The following is an 18802-nucleotide window of genomic DNA, read 5'->3' as shown; positions in this document are numbered from 1 at the left end:
CCAAGGCTTAAAGGACGGTGTTTGGCTGGAGGAAGAACTGGGGGCCAGAGAGAACAAAGTAGAGCCAAAGCAGAATGGTCATGGGATCTAGGATATAAAACCCTCAGGATACTAGCCAAGGCCCGGGTCAGGGAGGGCAGGAGGCAGAGCAGGAGATAGGTGGGGCTCAGCCAGAGGGGAGGGAGACCATGGAGGACAGGTCCCAGCATAGGCAGGCCATGGGGAAGGGAGGGCCCTAGGACCCTGCTTACCTGCTGTGCACCACAATGGCCGCCTTAGGAAGTCCGGTGGTCCCAGAAGTATAGATGTAAAATAGCCGATCTGCAGAAGAAGCAGACGTTGTGCACCAGGAATGCCAAGGACAGAGGGGATAAATGTCAGGGACCCCTCCACTTACCATCCATGCCCTTGCCTGGGGCCTGTGCCAGGGGTGTGGTGGGCGCCTCAGCAAGCATGGGGTCCAGAAGCTGCGTGTCAGGCAGGACGCTCTCAGGCCCCAGATCTCCAGAGCAGAACTTGAGCAGGCTCTTCCCCAGCTGCTCACTCACCTCCGCCACCGCTGTGGTGACAGAGGCTCAGGGTCACAGTCACGAAGCGCCCCTGGCCAGCATCTCCCTATCCCTGAGGTCCCTAGGTCCCCACCCTCCTGGTATCCACCAGGCCTCACCCGCTGCCATCTCCCCGCCATAAATGAGGGCCTTGGCAGCTGATGTGCCCAAGCAGAAGGCAAGGGGCTCCCGCCTCAGGTTGACATTGAGAAGCGCAGCCACTACACCGGCCTTGGCCAGGCCCAGCCACAGTCCCACGAACTCGGGCCGGCCTTCCAGGAACACAGCCACCACATCGCCTGGCGCAAAGCCCAGCTGGAGGAACAGATTGGCCACAGCATTGGAGTAGGTGTCTAGCTGTGCGAAGGTCCAGCAGATACCGCTACTCGCATCTACCAGCGCCAGGCGCTCCGGCTGTCGCTGGGCCACGGCCTGGAAGATGCGTGGGATCGTGTCTCCTGCTCGCCGGTGTCGTCGTAGCTCTAGCCGCACGCGGATCAGAACAGAGAGGCCACTGCAGAGATGGGGACAGGGTCACTGTCCAGAGCTGCCTGTAGCCCTGGGGGCCTCAGGACAGCTGGGGCCCAGTAAGGCTTCCTTTAATGGTTGATATCTTAGGGCAGGGAGCATTAACCAACCAGACAGGAAGCTATGAATGCCCAAAGCCAGCTTGTCTACCACATGAGAATTAGTCACCGAGTAGTTGTCCCTAAATGCCCTGGTGCCCTTAATGTCAATTGTCAGATTCTCTTTTGTGCTCTGGGGTGTTGTATATGTGTTTAGCAGGCAATCTACCACCACGCCCTCAGCCCTTCACTGGGTAACTCTACTCAGGAGCTCCACCCCTGAGCCAGACCCATAGCCCCTCACTTGAGGATTCTAGGCAGGAGAGTCAACCTCAGCCCCTCACTGGGGGATTCTAGGCAGGGCTCCACCCCTAACCCAGCCCATAGCTCCTCATTGGGGATTCTAGACAGGGCTCCACCCCTAAGCACCCAGCCTGCCTTTTAGTTTTTAGTCAGGGTCTCCATAAATATCCTCTAACCTAGAGCTTGCAGTCCTCCTGCCCCATCATCTGGAGCACCTGGGTTGACAGGCCTGGTTATCAGGGAAGTCTCAGAACTCATCCTTGTTCCTTTCTCTGGGATGTCCTTTGAGTACTGTACCCCATCTTCAGAGGGCAATGGGAGATGGTGACCACAAGCCAGCCAAGAAGAGACACCAAGCCTGCAAGTGCCTATCCCACATGATAGGTTCTTGCTACTCCAGGCTAGCCTTGAACTCACAGCAACCCTGCCTCAGGCTACAGGACCCCAGGAGCTTCCTTTCTTCCTTCATCCAGTCTTCCTCCTCTCACTCTTCACTTCCTCAGGTTGCCCAACTGCACTCTATCTACTCTGAAGACAGGTCACAGCCCTCTGGGAGACCACCACACACTGATGAGCACTGGGCAGAATCGAAGGTGATGGGAGGGATGACAACAGTCAAAACGAGAACTCTTGACAGTGGGGACTGGGGAGGAGATGGGTGGCTTCCCCCCAGCTGGGGCGAAGGTCCTAGGCCATGTGCCCTTATGCTCAGCTTAGGTGGCTAGAGATGGCAGCTAGGATACATCGGAGAGACCAGCTGAGCCCCAGAGTCTCTTGTTTTTCCCCAATAGCTAACACCTCCTATGTGCCTGGGTGAGACTTAGAGAGGACAAAGAAAAATGCCCTGTGCCATCCCCATGCCAGCTGTCTCTCTCCCATCCCTCCCTTACTGGAGACACGCCCAGCATTGTCTGCCCCAGTTCCCAACTGCACTCTATGTACTCTGAAGACAGGTCTGTGTACTCTCCCTCAGCATGCTCTCCTCCCCAAGGCCTGGCTTCGCTGTTCCATGCTCAGAACACTCCAGGACCCCTGGAAGTGTTGCCCCTGCCTTGGCATCTCTCCCCTGGCACCCAGGACCTTCCAACCCCATGGCCTCTGCTGACTCACTTCCTGTCCTGTCCTATTTCCTGGAGGGAAAGAGCAGGGGATGGGGCTACAAAGCACCTGTCATCTAAGCATCCAGAAAGCTGGGGCAGCGGGAGTGGGAGTATGAGTCCCGACGCTGCTATGGAACAGGATTCAAAACAAAACAAAATAGGCTGGAGAGATGGCTCAGCAGGTAAGAGCACTGGCTGCTCTTTTCAGAGAACCTGTGTTTAATTCCCAGCACCCACATGGCAGTTCCCAACCAACTGTAACTACAGTTCCTGTTGCAAAACCCTCTTCTGCCTTCTGCAGGCACTAGGCATGCACATGGTACACACACATACGTGCAGGCACACATACATGTACATGGTATACGCATACATACAGGCACACATACATGCACATGGTACACACACATACGTGCAGGCACACATACATGCACATGGTATACACATATACATGCAGGCATACATACATGCACATAGTACACACACATATTCAGGCACTAGGCATGCATATGGTACACACACACATATACACACAGGCACACATACATGCACATGGTACACACATAAATGCAGACAAAACTTTTGTACATGTGAAAAATAAATTAAAAACTAAAACTTATTAAGTAAAAATAATTTTTAAAATTCCTTTTTTATATTTTATGTATCAGTGCCCAATCTGCATATACACCTGCATGACAGAAGAGGGCATCAGATAACACTATAGTGGGGAGCCACCATATAGTTGCTAGGGATGGAACTCAGGACCTTTGGAGTGAGCAGACAGTGCTCTTAACTTCTAAGTCATCTCTCCAGCCTGTAAAGATAAATTTAAAACTAAAAGGGCTGGGACAGTGATGGCTCACACAGTGATGGCTCACACCTTAAACCCCAGCCCTAGGGAAGCAGAGGCAGGTGGATCTCTGAGTTCCAGCCCAGCCTGGTTTACACAGATAGTAGACAGCCAGGGCTACAGAGAAAACCTGTCCCAAAAAACTAAAGGTGAATTAAAAAGGGGGGGGGGTTGGGTATTCAGCTCAGTGGTAGAGCACTTGCCTAGCAAGCGCAAGGCCCTGGGTTCGGTCCCCAACTCTGAAAAAAGAAAAGAGAAGAAAAGAAAAGAAAAGAAAAGAAAAGAAAAGAAAAGAAAAGGGCAAAGAAACCAGGAAAGCATTTTAGAAGTTTGTCTGAGGCCCAAGGCTAGCCCTCCCGGTACAGTGCCTACCACAAATAATCCTAGAGGGAAGGGAGTCCAGTGCCAGGGTAGCAGCTCTGCCAGGAACACTGCTGCCCTCACAAACAGCTGCCCCAGGGTTTGGAGGTCATCAGAGCTAAAGACAGGGTGAGGGCTATGCTGAGGACTTTGAGGTGGTAGGTAAACTAGGAGAGGGAGGGCCCTGAGAACTGATAAATGTCATCAGTAAGGTAGCTGGCTATCATTAAAGCAGGAGATCATGAGCTCAAAGCCAGCCTGGGCTACATACACAGCGATTGTGAGGCTAGCCCAGGCTACAAGAGACAGGGTCTCCTTTAAAATCTTGTCTCAAGGACTGGAGAGATGGCTCAGTGGTTAAGAGCACTGACTGCTCTTCTAGAGGTCCTGAGTTCAATTCCCAGCAAACACATGGTGGCTCATAACCATCTGTAATGGGATCTGATGTCCTCTGAAGATAGCTACAGTGTACTCATACATAAAATAAATCTTAAAAAAAAAACCTTGTCTCAAAAAATGTTAGTACAATGTTAAAAGGCTTTATATTTAGAAAAAAATTTCAGACACTGTCTAACTGTGAACTTGCTATGTAGACCAGGCTGGCCTCAAAACTACGGAAATCATCCTGCCTCTTCCTCCCGAGTGATGGGATTAAAGGTATAAAGATGGTCCCCATACTTCCAAAAGTGCACGTGTGCGCTCACACGGGAGCACACACAGACACGCGCACGTGCGCTCACATGGGAGCATACAGAGGACGTGAGTAATATAAAGCAGGCAATGCTTTCACTGCTCTGACTCAGCTTGACACGTTCCACCCTGTCACTCAGAGGTCATCTGTGATGGGACACACTAACACCTCTGTGAACCCAGGATCATTTCCTGATGCTTGCAAAATGAGGAGAACTTTAACTTTTAAATTTGGTTGTGCTTTGTTCTGTTTTCAAGACAGGGTGTGTAGCCCTGGCTATCCTGGAACTTGTTCTGTAGGGCAGGCTGGCCTCAAACCTATAGATATCCACCTGCCTCTGCCCCCTGCCCTTCCCCCAGTGCTGGGATTAAAGGCATGTGAAACCACATCCAGCTAGTTTCATTAATGTATTCATTGTGTGTGTGAAGACCAGAGGATGACTTGTGGGAGGGAGTTCTCTCCTCCACCTTGAGGGTCCTGGGAGGAGGGTCAGGCAAGCCTTCTGACCTATTCACACCAAAGTCACCTACTCCTAAGGGTGCACAAATCCACTCCCTTTCCACTCCAGCTGGGTACCGTGCTCTACCCTGCTGCTTTTCATCCCTGAGGGCTGTGTTTGTCACAGACATGCTCTGCATGGTGAGGCTGTGCTGGGAAGCAGACATACTGTGGTAGTCACCACAATGTAGACAAGTTGCAGAACATGGCGGTTGCCCAGGAGCTAGGCTCCTAGCTACCACAGGATAAATAAGGCCAGTGTGAAGAAGACACAGCAGCTGCTGCTTGGTGGGTGGATGGGCAAGCATCCTGAACTTGGCTGATGGCGCTCACCTGCTATCACAGGACTGGTGGGCTCAGCAAGACCCTGCCCTAAAACAAAATTGGGGGCTGGGGAGGCAGCTCTACCGCACCCAGCACTCAACAGGGCTGCTCACGAACATCCGTAGCTGCAGTTCCAGGAGACCCAGACCTCCTTCTGCCTCTGTGGACACGGGGAATGTCCATGGTGCTCATATAAACCTATGTGAAACACCCATCCTTATAAAATAAAATGATAAATTTTAATTAACCATTTTAAAGGTTGTTTTTTATGCTCATCCTGGAGTTAAAGCCTGACAGCTTGGGGCTCACGACTACCTTTTAGGGTGTTTGTGTTCTGGTCCCTAAACAGTTGAGTTCCTGGGGTGAGGTTCCTGAGATCCCAGGAACCCGGGACCAAAATAAACAGAGGGTACTGTACTCACGAACCAGAACACAGCTCAGATGAAAAGCAGAGTAACTAAGAAAAACAAATACAAGTACCAAGAAACAAAATTGGGGTGGTCCAGGCAAAGACGTATAGCCCCAGAATTTATTGAACACCCAATATATACCAGTGCTGTGCTCTGTTTACAGTCTCCCAACTGGGACTTGACAGATAAGCTGATGGCTCAGAGATGTGAGCTGTCAGAGATGAGGTGTCACACACAGCAAGTAAAGGGCAGGATGAATCAGAACTGAACAAAGCTCACTCAAGACCGTGCACGGGCTCACCACAGTACAGATGCTGATGGTGCCCAACAGCTGCTCAATGAAAGCTGCTCAAGGACCTAAATCAGAATTAAGAGGCCTGCCCAAGGTCCACAGTCAGCTCTCGGATTTCTACTTCCACCCAGTGTGTTATCAGCACGTAGCCTTGAACAATTACTGTATGACGACTGGCTATGCTTGGAGCTCCACTAACTGCCCCACGGACCCATGAGACGGGAAGAGAGGGGTTAGTTGAGAAGTCAGGGCTGCAACTGGCTGTAGGAAGCACTCTTTCTAGAAGCTGCAGATGGGAACCAAGCCACAGCTGGTGGGTCTGAGGCAGGCCAGGTTCCAGCAACACTGTGGGCCTGTCAGGACCCTTCCCTCTGCCCTGCCTCTCATCAGCAGGCCCATGCCAGCAGGCAGGGATCCGGTGTTTTGTCCCTACTACATGCTCTGGCACCCAGGTTGGCAGCTGCCCAAGCCGCCCCCACACTGAGTACAAAGACACCTCTGTGCAGCCGCCCTTCCCAGGGCCTCTCCCATCCTCAGCTTCTTTCATCCAGAGTCCCAGAGCTCAAGCCTGCAGCAAAGCAGGCCCTTGAGAGACTCGGCAGGGTTTGGCAGAGGCTCCAGTACAGCAGGTGAACTGGACACAACAGGGCAGGGATGTCCGCCCTGGAAGGCTGAGGCAAGAGGATTGAGAGTTTAAGGACACCCTGGGCTCCAGGGAGACCCAGGTTCGAAAAATTAAAAAATAAAATAAATAAAGACAAGGCAGGCTGAGCAGTTCAGAGTGCTGGCTGCTTTTCCAGAGGACCAGAGTTCAATTCCCAGCAACCACATAGTAGCTCACAACTCTCTGTGATTCCAGTTCCAGGGAATCTGATACCCTCACTCAGACCACACGCAAGAAAAACACCAATGCACATAAAATAAAAATAGTTAAAAAAAAAAAAAAAAAAAAACAGAGACAACTCCAAAAGTGAAGGCAGCAAAAGTTCACAGCAGCCAGCCAGGTTTGGAGTCACACTGCCACATTTGCCAATGGCTGTCTGTGACACTGGGTGCATTCTACACCCATGTCCTGCTTTACTCTGCTCATTAAAACGTGTGTGTGTGTGTGTGTGTGTGTGTGTGTGTGTGTGTGTGTGCATAAGGACAGGGACCTGCAGTGGACAGAAGATGGTGGTAGATGACCTAGAACTGGAGTTTGGTGCTGAGCCAATCCCAGGTCCTCTGGAGGAGCACTAAGCCTTCTGGGTGCTGAGCCATCTCATCAAGCGGACTACACTCATTTTAAGACTGCCACTGGCCTGTTAATCTTGGGCAGGAGGATCCCAAGTTCTAGGCCAGCCTGGTCGAGAAAAAAGACAGAAAGGAGAAAGACAGAAAAGAAAGAGAAAGCTGAATGCCACAAGTGCCTGGCTCACAAGGTAAAGAGGCTAGCCTGGACTCAGTAGGCAGAAGGCAAAGAGTCCTGTGCTGACTCCAGCACTGCCTCAACCACATGTGCTGTCACCCTAGTCCGGGAAGATAAAGGGAGAGGATCAGGAGTTCAAGACCATCCTGGCTTCCTGAAGAGTTCCAGGCCAGCCTGGGCTACATGAGAGCTCATTTCCCAAAACAAGCCCTGGAGTCCTCAGGAGTGACTCACTCCTCACAGTGTTGCCTCTGACCACACAACTAACTTGCTTCAAATGAAGTTTCTTTGCTACTTTGAGAGAAGAAAAACAGGAAAAAAAGAGAGAAAGAAAGAGTCCAGGAAGCAGAAGGCAGATGAGAACCACTGAAAACTCGAGCCAGTGAGCCTCTGCCCCCACCACCATAAATCTGTTTCCTCACTCTTAATGATGCTCAATCTGCCTCCCTGAAGGAGATCTGTGAAGGCACCCAGATGAATCCAAGGGTTGACCTGAAACTTTGAATTCAGCAACACTAATGTTACCCTAGAAGCCTCAATGTTCCCTGTACACTATGACTCCTCAGAGAACCTCACCTCCAGAGACCCTGCACATACAGCGTGAATACATGCGGTACATACATACATACATACACACATACATAACCTTCTCACAGACTCTGAACAATGGCCAAAGTTCCACACTCAGATGTTACCTGAGGAGCAACACCCTTTAGAGACTCTTTATATACCTTAGCCCTGTAGACTCCCCAAGATGCTCCTTCACCCCAAACCTGTTCATTCCAAGAATCCGGACAGTGGGTTGCCCCCAACTAATCACACAGAGGCATCTCACAGTCTGCGCTGCACCACAGGAACTGCCAGCTCTCTCAATACCCACCAGTTATCCGCTCTTAACAGTGGCCAATGACCATCCTAACAGCACACCAAGTCCCAGTAATGTACTCAATTCCCTCCAGAGTTCTGTCTCCTGAAGGTCCCGGCAGAGCCCTCCAGTCACTCCACCTTCTGGTCCCATACCAGATTATAAAACCAACCCCAAGCCATAAAGGGATCCTCATACCACCCTGGAAAACTCTTGACTGCTTGAAGGCTATGCATCCATGACCTCTGACCCCCAAGTTACAACTCCCATTTACTTACAAGAGGTCTCGCCTCGCCGTCTTGCAGACGATACGCAGAAATCGCCAGCCACCGCTACCCACGTACACACCGAACGCCGCCGCCGCGCTCCAGGTCCACGGAAGTCCCAGAAGCCAAAGCAGCCCCAATGAGGCCACAGAGGCTGTTCCTGCTCCCGGAGTCCGCATCCTGCGGAAAACACGGCAGAGACTGTGGGTCCCGCCCCCCACCTAGTCCTGACCCCGCCCAGGCTACGTCACAGACCCTGACCCTGTTCCTTTTCCTTATTCTGTAGCCTAAACCCAAAAGCGTTTACAAACCTGGCCCCGCCCCCAGCGTGTACCTTGGCATCAGGCCCCGCCCCGCCGCCGCAGAGCAAGGCTCTATCTAGGGAAGCCAATTCCAACCAGTTTACTTAGCGTTGCCCGCCTCAAGGTCTGGGATTGGCTACTTCTTCAATCTTTGCCCTCCGCCCATCAAAGCCAGATTCTTCTCTCCAAGCATTGACCACGTGGTTAGACACTCCCACGGCCAAGCTCCACCCCTGAGCTTCAGCCCTCCAAGCCTGGGGTCGCTTAGTAACCAGCACACACCTAGGCCCTACGCTGCAAATGGTCCAGGCCATGCCCTAATGTCACCTTATCCCTCCTCTGAGTCTCAAAATTCACACGCTATCCTCATGCTTATCTAGCATCAGAGGATGGGTGTTCTATCTATCCCCTATCTACCCCCTCATCATTAGGCCCCGCCCCCAACCGAGGCCTCTTTCTCCGCCCTCACTGCGAGCCTCAAATCAAAGTCTCGCAACCTGGTCGAGGCTCCTCCCCCAGATGAAGGCCCGTGACTCCACCCCCTAGCTCACACTTGATCACTCTTGCCCTAAGTCCCTCCCTACGGGTGAGACCTATGGCCCCGCCCTCAGCAGTCCCAAGATTCCGCCCCCATCGGCCTCCCCACACTGACTCAGATCACTCTCCAGGTGATGCCCATGGCTCCGCCCACAGACACGGGCCCGCCCACAGTCCCTAGACTATCTGGCACCCTGGACCGAGATTCTACCTGAGCCTCCCGCGCCGCCTCCAGGTCTTGTCAGTCACTGCTCACGGAAAGGCCGGGTCGGTGCGGCTCACCCAGCGCCTAGCTCCGCCCCAAACCTTCCAATCTACCGCCAAACCCTATCGCCCCGCAACCCTGCTCCGCACCAGTCGACCCCCTTCCGGAGGTTTAGACCATAGAGAGGAACCGCGGGCCAGAGAGCCCGCAACCCAACGAGACTCTCAAGCTAGAGCGGCCAGCCCAGGGTACCTACGAGTCTCCACGGCAACCAAGCGGCGAAATCAAGCCGGTACTGAGGGCGGGGTTTTAGCTCTAGGGGGTGTGGTTCTGTCCTGCCTAATCCCAGAAAGTCTCCAAATTCCCCATCCCAGCCCCCGAGGTGCCCAAATCCTGCCCAGGGCCCGCTTGTGCTGGAGCTTGCCTGATCCAGCTTGTCCTAGATCCAAGCTCCAAAGCTTCTCAGCATTCCAGACTCTGAGAGAGTCGTAATTCAGACCCGGGGTGGCGGTGGGGGTGAGGGCCCGCAGAGGCCTCAGTCTTGAAGATAAGGAGCCTGAAACCCCAATTCTACCTCCCAAATCTTAACAAGTCACATCCCAGGGCGCACATCAGCTCCTCATCCTTCCTCCACGTGAGCTCCCACAAGAGACCCTACTATACCCCAGCATCCCTTATTGCTCCCCAGGGGCAAGGGCCCCTCAAGCCCTGTTTGCACTCTAGATTCCTAAGTACCTATCCAGAGGCGCCCCAATTCCTCCTGCTGGGGTGCCCCCACCCTTGCTGTCATGCTGACCTTCTCTGGCTTGCAAACCCCCGGTTCTCGCTGCTTCCTCACGGGTTCTCGCAGAAGTCTGGAGTGGGAACTTCTGAGCTCGGGCCTAGCTGGTGGGTCCCTTCAGGGGATGAGCCCTTTGCAAAGTCCTAGGCGCTTCTCACTGCGCCCCTGCGTGCCTCTGCCCTGTCCGTCCCTCCCAGCCACCCTCCCACGCCCCCCTGCCCACCCTGCGGTTTTGCTTGTTTTCTGCCCTGCTTGGCCGACCTTCCCACAGCTCTCCTTGGAAGGAAGCCAACCAGGGCCTGCTTCCAGCGCCACTCGAAGGCCAAGGCTGGGCAAGTGCGGCCCCACCCCCACCCGCAGCTGCCATTGGTCTCAGAGAGGTGGGTGGGTGGATGGGGGATGCGAAGATCTCCACCCGGACAGCCAGGGGTCAATGAGGACCTGTCTTTAGACCTGCCCTCTCTCCCTCTACTGCTATCGCCCCATTTTTACAGGTAAAGACACGAGTGCTGCAGCCGACCCCCCAGCTGGGATTCAGCCCTGTCCTCCTCCTTGCTCACTGCCTCCTCCTGTTCGATGTTCCTGGAACATCTCCTGTGCCCTTTGCCCCACTTCCTCCTCTCCCGAGCGCGTGCCCTCTACTCCCTCTTTCTTCTCCCTTCCTCTTCTCTTAGTTTATAGACTGCTGAGTGTAAGCATCAGGCTCTTGACCCCTCATCAGATTCTCTGCACCGGCTCCCAAGTCCTTAGGTCCTGAAAATCTGAAAGGTTGATGGCAGGCTGACTAGAAGGCTCTACAGGTAAAGGCGATTGCTGACAAGTCTTAGGACCATGTGGCAAACGAGACCTCCCAAGAGCTGTTCTCTGACTTCCACACATACAGCACATCATACATATGCACACACACACACACACACACACACACACACGTACATATGTACCAAAAAAATGGAAATAAAGGCTGGTGGCTTGCCTCTCAGTCCTGTTTTCGGAAGAGGAAGGAAGGAGGCTTCTGAGGCTGAGGAAGCCTGGACTAGAAAGCCCCTGACAGGGAGAGCTGAAGATGTGGAAGGAGAGGCTCAGCTAGCAGAGCGTTTGCCCAGCAAGCAGGAAACCTGGGGTCCCTTGCACCTCTATCCCATAACCAAGGCACGGCTGGGAACTCACAGGTGGAGACTGCAGCCGGTTACAGACCTGGGCGAGGGAACGAAGGCTCCTGGACTGACGGACACCTGTAAAGCTGGCACAGTCAGTGCTGGTGACCAACCCCAGAGCTGACTGCGTCAGAATGGCCTTTTCTTTATCCTCTGCTTGAAACTGATGGAGAACGCTGAGCATGCCCAGCACTGAAGAGAGGGCCACCAAGGCTGATGACCTGAGTTTAATGCCCAGGACGCAGGGAAAGTAGAAAACCAATGCTGGCATGTTTCCCTCTGCTTGCCATAAGTGCACTGTGCATGTGCGACCTACTATAGTAAGTGTTAAAACAGTGGAACATGCTCGGGGTTAGAGTCCATAGGACCTGGCTTTGGAAATGACACCTGTGTCCCTTCCTGTGGCAGAAAATGAACAATTGTACAGTTTTCTGGTCTCTCTTATGCTTGCTCTGTTTTTGCAGACATCAGGATTCACATCCCACTACACAGCAGGAGGATCAGGGTCAACCTTGGCTACACAGGGAGTCTGAGGACAGCATGGGCTACAAGAAACCCTCTCTCAAAACCAAACAAGGCCTGGCAGTACTAGTGCACTTGGGAGGCAGAGGTAAGTGGATCTCTGAATTCAAGGTCAGCCTGGGCTATGAAGTGAGTTCCAGGACAGCCAAGGCTACACAGAGATCCTGTCTGGAAAAAAAATGACAAAAAACAACAAAAACAAAAGTTCTTTGAGGGGCTGGAGAGATGGCTCAGCGGTTAAGAGCACCGACTGCTCTTCCAGACATCCTGAGTTCAAATCCCAGTAACCACGAGGTGGCTCACAACCATCTGGTTGTAAAATGAGATCTGGTGCCCTCTTCTGGTGTGTCTGAAGACAGCAACAGTGTGCTCATATACATTAAATAAATAAATCTTTAAAAAAAAAAAAAGTTCTTTGAGTTGTATGGGAGCATGTCCAACCACCTTGAGTGATACACTCACCTTGGAAGTAAGGGGAGGCACTGGAGTTTATTGTTTTGTTTTTCTCTGTAGTAGATGATAGAAGCCAGGCCCTGAGCCACGCCCCCTAGCCCCTGACTGGGGCATTCTAGACAGGGGCTCCACTTGCAGCCCCTCTGTTTTTTGTCATAGATCCCAGGATGTCCTGGGTCTTGCAGTGATCCTCCTGCCTCAGTACTGGGCTCACAAGCTCTGTGTTTTGTTAACATCTTGCAGCAGTGTGGCTCCACTGAAGCCTCCCTGCCCCCTCAAACCAACGCTGGCTCTGTAGAGGTCAACCTACAGAGGATTAGCGGCTAATCTGGTTTCCAAGGTTGTTATTCTTGGGGCCCTGAGAATCCAGTCAGCAGGCCCCAGGCCGCATTGAATCCCTCTCCAGGTCCCCAGTCCCTCACATGCTGCTACCATGGTGTCTCTCTTCTCTGGCCGCATCTTGATCAGGAACAACAGCGACCAGGATGAAGTGGAGACAGAGGCAGAGCTGAGCCGCCGGTTAGAGAATCGTCTTGTGCTACTGTTCTTCGGTGCTGGGGCCTGTCCCCAGTGCCAGGCCTTCGCCCCAGTCCTCAAAGACTTCTTCGTGCGGCTCACTGATGAGTTCTACGTGCTACGGGCAGCACAGCTGGCCCTGGTCTATGTGTCCCAGGACCCTACAGAGGAGCAACAGGACCTGTTCCTCCGGGACATGCCTGAAAAGTGGCTCTTCCTGCCGTTCCATGATGACCTGAGGAGGTGAGGCCCCAGGGAAGGTCAGGGAGGGCTTCTTGGAGGAGGCGTCTCCCTGGAAGGCAAGCCAGTGTTTACTGTCCCCGTACTACTAGCGCAGAGAGAGAGGCATTCCATCCCTCTTCCATTACAGCCCAGTGAAGTGGACAGATAGGAATCACAGGCTGCCATCTAATACTTGGAGGGAAGACAGGAGGATTGCTACAAGCTCAAGGCTAGATGTAAAAACAAAGCACAAGGTGGGGACTGTAGCTCTGTCCCTGGACTGCTGGTCCGGACTCCCCAGCATTGCATAAACCCGACATGGGCGTACACTGCTATCTCAACCCAGGGAAGGTAGAGACATGACTCTCAGGAGTTTGAGGCTAACCTGGGCTACATAGGGTGACCCTGACCCCAAATCCATAAAACCCACGAGAAAAGTAGACAGGGAGCCCCCCCCCAGGAGCTGTAGGACCCCAGAGGCAGAGGGTCTCAGAGCACAGCTCCTGGGAAAGGAGAGTGAAGGCATTCCTGGGGCTCAGCCTTCAGGGAGGAAGGGAGCCACCGAAGGTAACACAGTAGGGGGAGGAGGAGGAAGTCCCACTGTGTGCTGGCTCATAGAGGACGCTAGAGCCTGTATCTATTTTAGAACTTCCAGTTTTCTGGTTAAGATGAGTGAACTACTGCATGACAGGGTCTCCTGTATCCCTCGATGGCTTCCAACGGCCATGTTGTGAAGGCTGGCCCTGAACTCCTGATCCTCCTGACTGCCTCCCAAGTGTGTGTGTGTGGTGTGTGTGTGGTGTGGGGTGTGTGTGTGTGTGTGTGTATGTGTGTGTGTGGTGTGGGGTATGGGGTGTGTGTGTGTGTGTGTGGTGTGGGGTGTGTGTGTGTGGGGTGTGTGTGTGTGTGATGTGTGCGTGTGGTGTGGGGTGTGTGTGTGTGTGGTGTGTGTGGGGTGGGGTATGTGTGTGTGTGTGGTGTGGGGTGTGTGTGTGTGTGTGGTGTGTGTGTGGTGTGGGGTGTGTGTGTGTGGTGTGTGTGGGGTGTGTGGTGTATGTGTGTGGTATGTGTGTGTGGTGTGTATGTATGTGTGTGTGGGTACGTGTGGTGTGTGCGTGTGGTGTGGGGTATGTATGTGTGTGTGTGTGGTGTGTGTAGGGTGTATGTGTGTGGTGTGTGTGTGGTGTGTGTGTGGGGGGGTGTGTGTGTAGTGTATGTGTGTGTGTGGTGTGTGTGTGTGTGTGGTGTGTGTGGTGTGTGTGTGGTGTGTGGTGTGTGTGTGGTGTGTGGTGTGTATGTGGTGTGTGGTGTGTGTGTGGTGTGTGGTGTGTGTGTGGTGTGTTTGGGGTGTGTGTGGGGTGTGTGTAGTGTGTGTGGTGTGGGGTGTGTGTGTGGTGTGTAGTGTGTGTGTGGGGTTTGTGTGTGTGTGTGTGGTGTGTGTGTGGGGTTTGTGTGGTGTGTGGTGTATGTGTGTGGTATGTGTGTGTGGTGTGTGGTGTGTGTGTGTGGTGTATGTGTGTGTGTGTGTGTGGTGTGTGTATGTGGTGTGGGGTGTGTGTGTGTGGGGGGGTGTGTGTGGTGTGTGGTTGTGTGTGTGTGTGTGGTGTGGGGTGTGTGTGTGGGTTTGTGTGTGGGGTGTGTGTGTGTGTTTGTATGTGGTGTGTGTATGTGGTGTGGGGTGTGTGGTTGTGTGTGTGTGTGTGGTGTGGGGTGTGTGTGTGGGTTTGTGTGTGGGGTGTGTGTGTGTGTTTGTATGTGGTGTGTGTATGTGGTGTGGGGTGTGTGTGTGGGTGTGTGTGTGTGGTGTGGGGTGTGTGTGTGGGTTTGTGTGTGTGGGGTGTGTGTGTGTAGGTGTATGGGTGTGGGGTATGTGTGTGTGGTGTATGTGTGTGGTGTATGTGTGTGTGGTATGTGTGGTGTGTGTGTGTGTGTGTTTGTGTGTGTGTGTGTGTGTGTGCGTGCGTGCGCACGTGTGTGATTGCACCACCCATATGTGCAGGTGTATGCCAGTATGTGCTCTCTGGGTGTGGAGGTGAAAGGCTGATGTCAGTCCATCTGCGGTATTCCTTGAGTCAGGATCTCTCATGGAACCTGGATCTCACACGCAGGGTGTCAGTAGAGCAGCCAGCCAGCTCCAGGGGTCTCTCAGTGACAATCAGTGACAATAATACCTCCCTCCCAGTATTTGTGTTGTTGGGAGCAGAACTCCAGTCCTCAGCCTTGGACAGCAAGTGCTTGACCCTCTGATTCATCTTCCAACCTTTCTTGTTGTACTGACTTGGAACTTATAGCAATGCCCCTGCCTTAGCCCCCTAAATGCTGGATGGAAAGCATGCACTCCCACCACAACCACCTTCTCATTTGTCCTACCAGTAATAAAAATTAGAGGTTGTGGCTCAAGACCCAGAGTTCTGTCCCAGTTCTGAGAAAGACTCGATGTAACAACATCTTACCAGGAAACCTCCAGAAGTTCACAGAGTCCAAGTGCGTCCCCTGAGGGCTGGGATCTGCCCTGAGGCAGGGGAAGGTGAGCTGTGGGGTTTACCAACTGCCTGACCTTCCACCCATTTCATTGACTTTCTTGCTCCTGATCACGAGGGCCCCATTCCACTGGTCATAATCAGAGTTGTGACAGCTACGCATGGCCCTGTACAGCCATGTGGATTCCTTCACCCCATAAATGAGCAGCATTTCTGTCCCTGGGGAGGAACTACCAACTAGGAGGACCATAGAGGGACCCTCTATGGGGGATAAAGTTCATGTACCCTAATCCTGGTGTGGTGTGCCGGGCTCTCATTCCAGCCCTTGGCAGACTGAGTTTTGAAGATTGGTAGTTTAAGGCCATCCTTGCCACATAGAGAAACCCTGGGTGGGGGTGGGGACACAAAACTGGAGATGCGACTCAGCTGCTCTTGCAGAAGATCTGGGTTTAGTTCCCAGCACGCAGGTAGAGGTATGTAACTGCACTTCTGGGGTGCTGCCGCCCTCTTCTGGTGTCTGCGGGTACTGCATGCAGGGGTGCACAGACATTCAAGGACGCAAACACAGGGAAATGGAGGAGTGTCTGCTTATGTGGCTCTGGGTTCTGGGTTCACAGCCCCGCCCACACGAACCATCCTTGGAGGTCCACACTCATCATCCAACATGCAGGAAGTGGAGGCAGGAAAAGGAGTTCAAAATCACCCTTTTCTATATAGCCAGCCTGGCTGGGCTACAAAAACTAACCAAGAACCAGAGGCTAAGAACTTCTGCTGAAGCCGAGCACAGGTCTTTGATCCCAGCTCTCAGGAAGCAGAGACAAGCAGATCTCTGAGTCTGAGGCCAGCCTGGTCTACAGAGTGAGTTCCAGGATAGCCAGGGCTACACAGAGACTGTATTCAAAAAAACAAACAAACAAACAAAAACAAAAACAAACAAACAAACAAACAAAAACAACCAAAAAACAATCTTTGGGTGAGCTGGGCCTAGTGACATTTGCCTTTAACCCACCCAGGCCGACCTCTGTGAGATTTCAATCTGCGTAGTGAGATCCAGGACATAGCTTCATAATGAGAATCAGTCTGGGGGTTGGGGATTTAGCTCAGTGGTAGAGCGTTTGCCTAGGAAGCGCAAGGCCCTGGGTTCAGTCCCCAGCTCCGAAAAAAAAGAACAACAACAACAAAAAAAAAAGAGTGGCAGAATCCGTCTGTGTGAAGGGCACCAAGTGGGTGGATTCTGGCTTAGCTGTGAGTGGGGCCCAGGGTCTCCTGGAGATGCCAACGGCTTCTTGGTGGCTTCAGGACAACAAAACCTCTGCCCCTGCCCCTGCCCATTCAGGGCATGTGCACGATGCCAGCTGTGCCCCAGTCAGGGTCTCCCCAGGGCCCTCACACATCCTTTGTTTGGAACACTTTTTCCGCAGTTATTCCGCCTTTCCCTCAGTCCCATAAGGTTTCAGTTCAAACATTGCCCGCACGAAGAGGCCCACTTTGCTCAGTTTGACGGTATTTGATAGCTTTTGACAGTGTGCATATATCATTCCACACACATTTCCCGAACATTCCTCAGCTGGCCTCGCTGTTTGAAATCGCCGCCCCCAGGACCTCCCTCTTCAAGTTGACAGAAGGAAAACAATACAGATACACACAGCAAGTGGACCCCGAAAGGGGGGAGGCGGCGCCACGGGGAGGGAGGGTTTGAAGGACGGGTGCCAAGGGACTGGGGTGCCTGCGAGTCCTCGGGCGACTCCTGTCGGCCGTCGGAGGCAGCATGCGCAACGGGAGCGGAGGGAGGTTGACAGCGCGCTCTCCGCAGAGACCTCGGGCGCCAGTTCTCCGTGCGTCAACTGCCAGCGGTCGTGGTACTCAAGCCAGGCGGGGACGTGCTGACGAGCGACGCCACGGACGAAATCCAGCGTCTGGGACCCGCCTGCTTCGCCAACTGGCAGGAGGCGGCAGAGCTGTTGGACCGCAGCTTCCTGCAGCCGGAGGACCTGGATGAGCCCGCGCGGCGCAGCATCACGGAACCTCTGCGTCGTCGCAAGTACCGCGTAGACCGGGATGCTGGCCGGGGGCGGGGCCGAAACGAGCGGGACTCTAGAAATCCCCAGGGGGGCGCGGGTGCAGGGACGGAGCTCTGGTGATCCCCCCCCCGCCCCCCAGGGTACCCGGGTGCACTGGTGGAACTTTGGTGACCTCCAGGGGAACTCGGGTGTAGGGGCAAGGCTCGGATTATTCTTTTCCTCTTCCAAGTTCACTATGTTCCCTAGACAGCAACCCAGGCTGGCCTTGAACTCACCATTCTCCTGCCTCAGCGTAAAAGTAGCTGGAATGACAGCCAAAGAGAGACAAGAGTTTTCTCTTCCAGGTCTCCTCTAGTCCTTGAAAGAACGTGGATTCCCACGAACAGATACCCTCAGGAAGATACCCAGGTCTTAGTGCATGCTAAGCACTAAGAACCCATAGAACACCAGACTCAAAACTCCCATCCAAAACAAAAGAAGCAAAAACAGTCTTGCCAGGAGCACTTTGTGGTGCACCTATTACTCAGCGCTCTGGGCGCAGGAGAGGGCCAGCAAGTTGATTCTGTGCAGAAAGACGCTTGCTGTCAAGACTGACAACCCGAGTTCAAGTCCCAGAACCCACAGAGTGGAAGAGAGAACTGACTTCCACAAATCGTTGACCTCTACAGTTATGGTTGTAAGTACATGCACACACAGTGACAAATGAGTATATCTAACAAAAATAGTAGGGGTTTGTTTTGTTTTATTTCATGACAGGGTCTCTGTATAGCCCTGGCTGTCCTCGAATTTGTTTTTGTATACCAGGTTGGCCGTCAAACTCAGACTCCCCTGCCTCTGCCTTCCCAGTGCTGGGATTAAAGGCATGCACCACCACCGCCTACAAAACAAAAAAAAAGAAAAGAAAGAGGTTTGTGTGCAGAAGGATCCAGAGGTCAAGGCGGTTTTTCTCCACGTAGTGAGAGCTCTAGGTCGGCCGCGGCAAGGTGAGATCTGGATCTAAGCCATTGATTGATTGACTGCCTCCGAGACTTCCAGACTTGTTTATTTCAAGCACCCAAGCGGGTGGGATGTTTTCGCTTTGCCCGCGGCGTCCCCTGGCGGCCCAATCGGGATAGTGCGTGAGAATGAGAT

General features: G+C 53.1%; 2 protein-coding genes across 23 annotated transcripts in view; one reads left to right on the top strand and one right to left on the bottom strand.

The window, feature by feature from the left end:
• The window catches only part of Slc27a1 (solute carrier family 27 member 1), a 21340-nt gene extending 10866 nt beyond the window's left edge, over positions 1-10474 (bottom strand). For 4 of the 19 annotated variants that reach the window (XM_087589267.1, XM_087589269.1, XM_087589268.1 and 1 more), the window contains exons 1-5: positions 9063-9206; positions 8491-8658; positions 668-1062; positions 398-559; positions 252-321 (exon numbers count right to left, since the gene is read on the bottom strand). In XM_087589267.1, the coding sequence (XP_087445393.1) occupies positions 252-321; positions 398-559; positions 668-1062; positions 8491-8658; positions 9063-9094 (827 nt within the window). In that variant the 5' untranslated portion in view covers positions 9095-9206. 19 annotated transcript variants of the gene reach the window in all.
• On the top strand, positions 9472-18802 carry Nxnl1 (nucleoredoxin-like 1). 4 transcript variants are annotated; one of them, XM_087588248.1, is made up of 4 exons: positions 9472-9814; positions 11922-12067; positions 12901-13191; positions 17464-17879. In XM_087588248.1, the coding sequence occupies exons 3-4, from the start codon at positions 13145-13147 to the stop codon at positions 17789-17791; spliced, it is 375 nt and encodes a 124-aa protein (XP_087444374.1). In that variant the 5' UTR covers positions 9472-9814; positions 11922-12067; positions 12901-13144; the 3' UTR covers positions 17792-17879.

The sequence above is a fragment of the Rattus norvegicus genome, chromosome 16 (assembly GCF_021556685.1).
Source record: "Rattus norvegicus strain SHRSP/BbbUtx chromosome 16, alternate assembly SHRSP_T2T, whole genome shotgun sequence".
NCBI classification, from domain to species: Eukaryota; Metazoa; Chordata; class Mammalia; order Rodentia; family Muridae; genus Rattus; species Rattus norvegicus.
The sequence above is the reverse complement of the archived record's forward strand: the minus strand, read 5'-3'. Positions and strand labels throughout refer to the sequence as shown.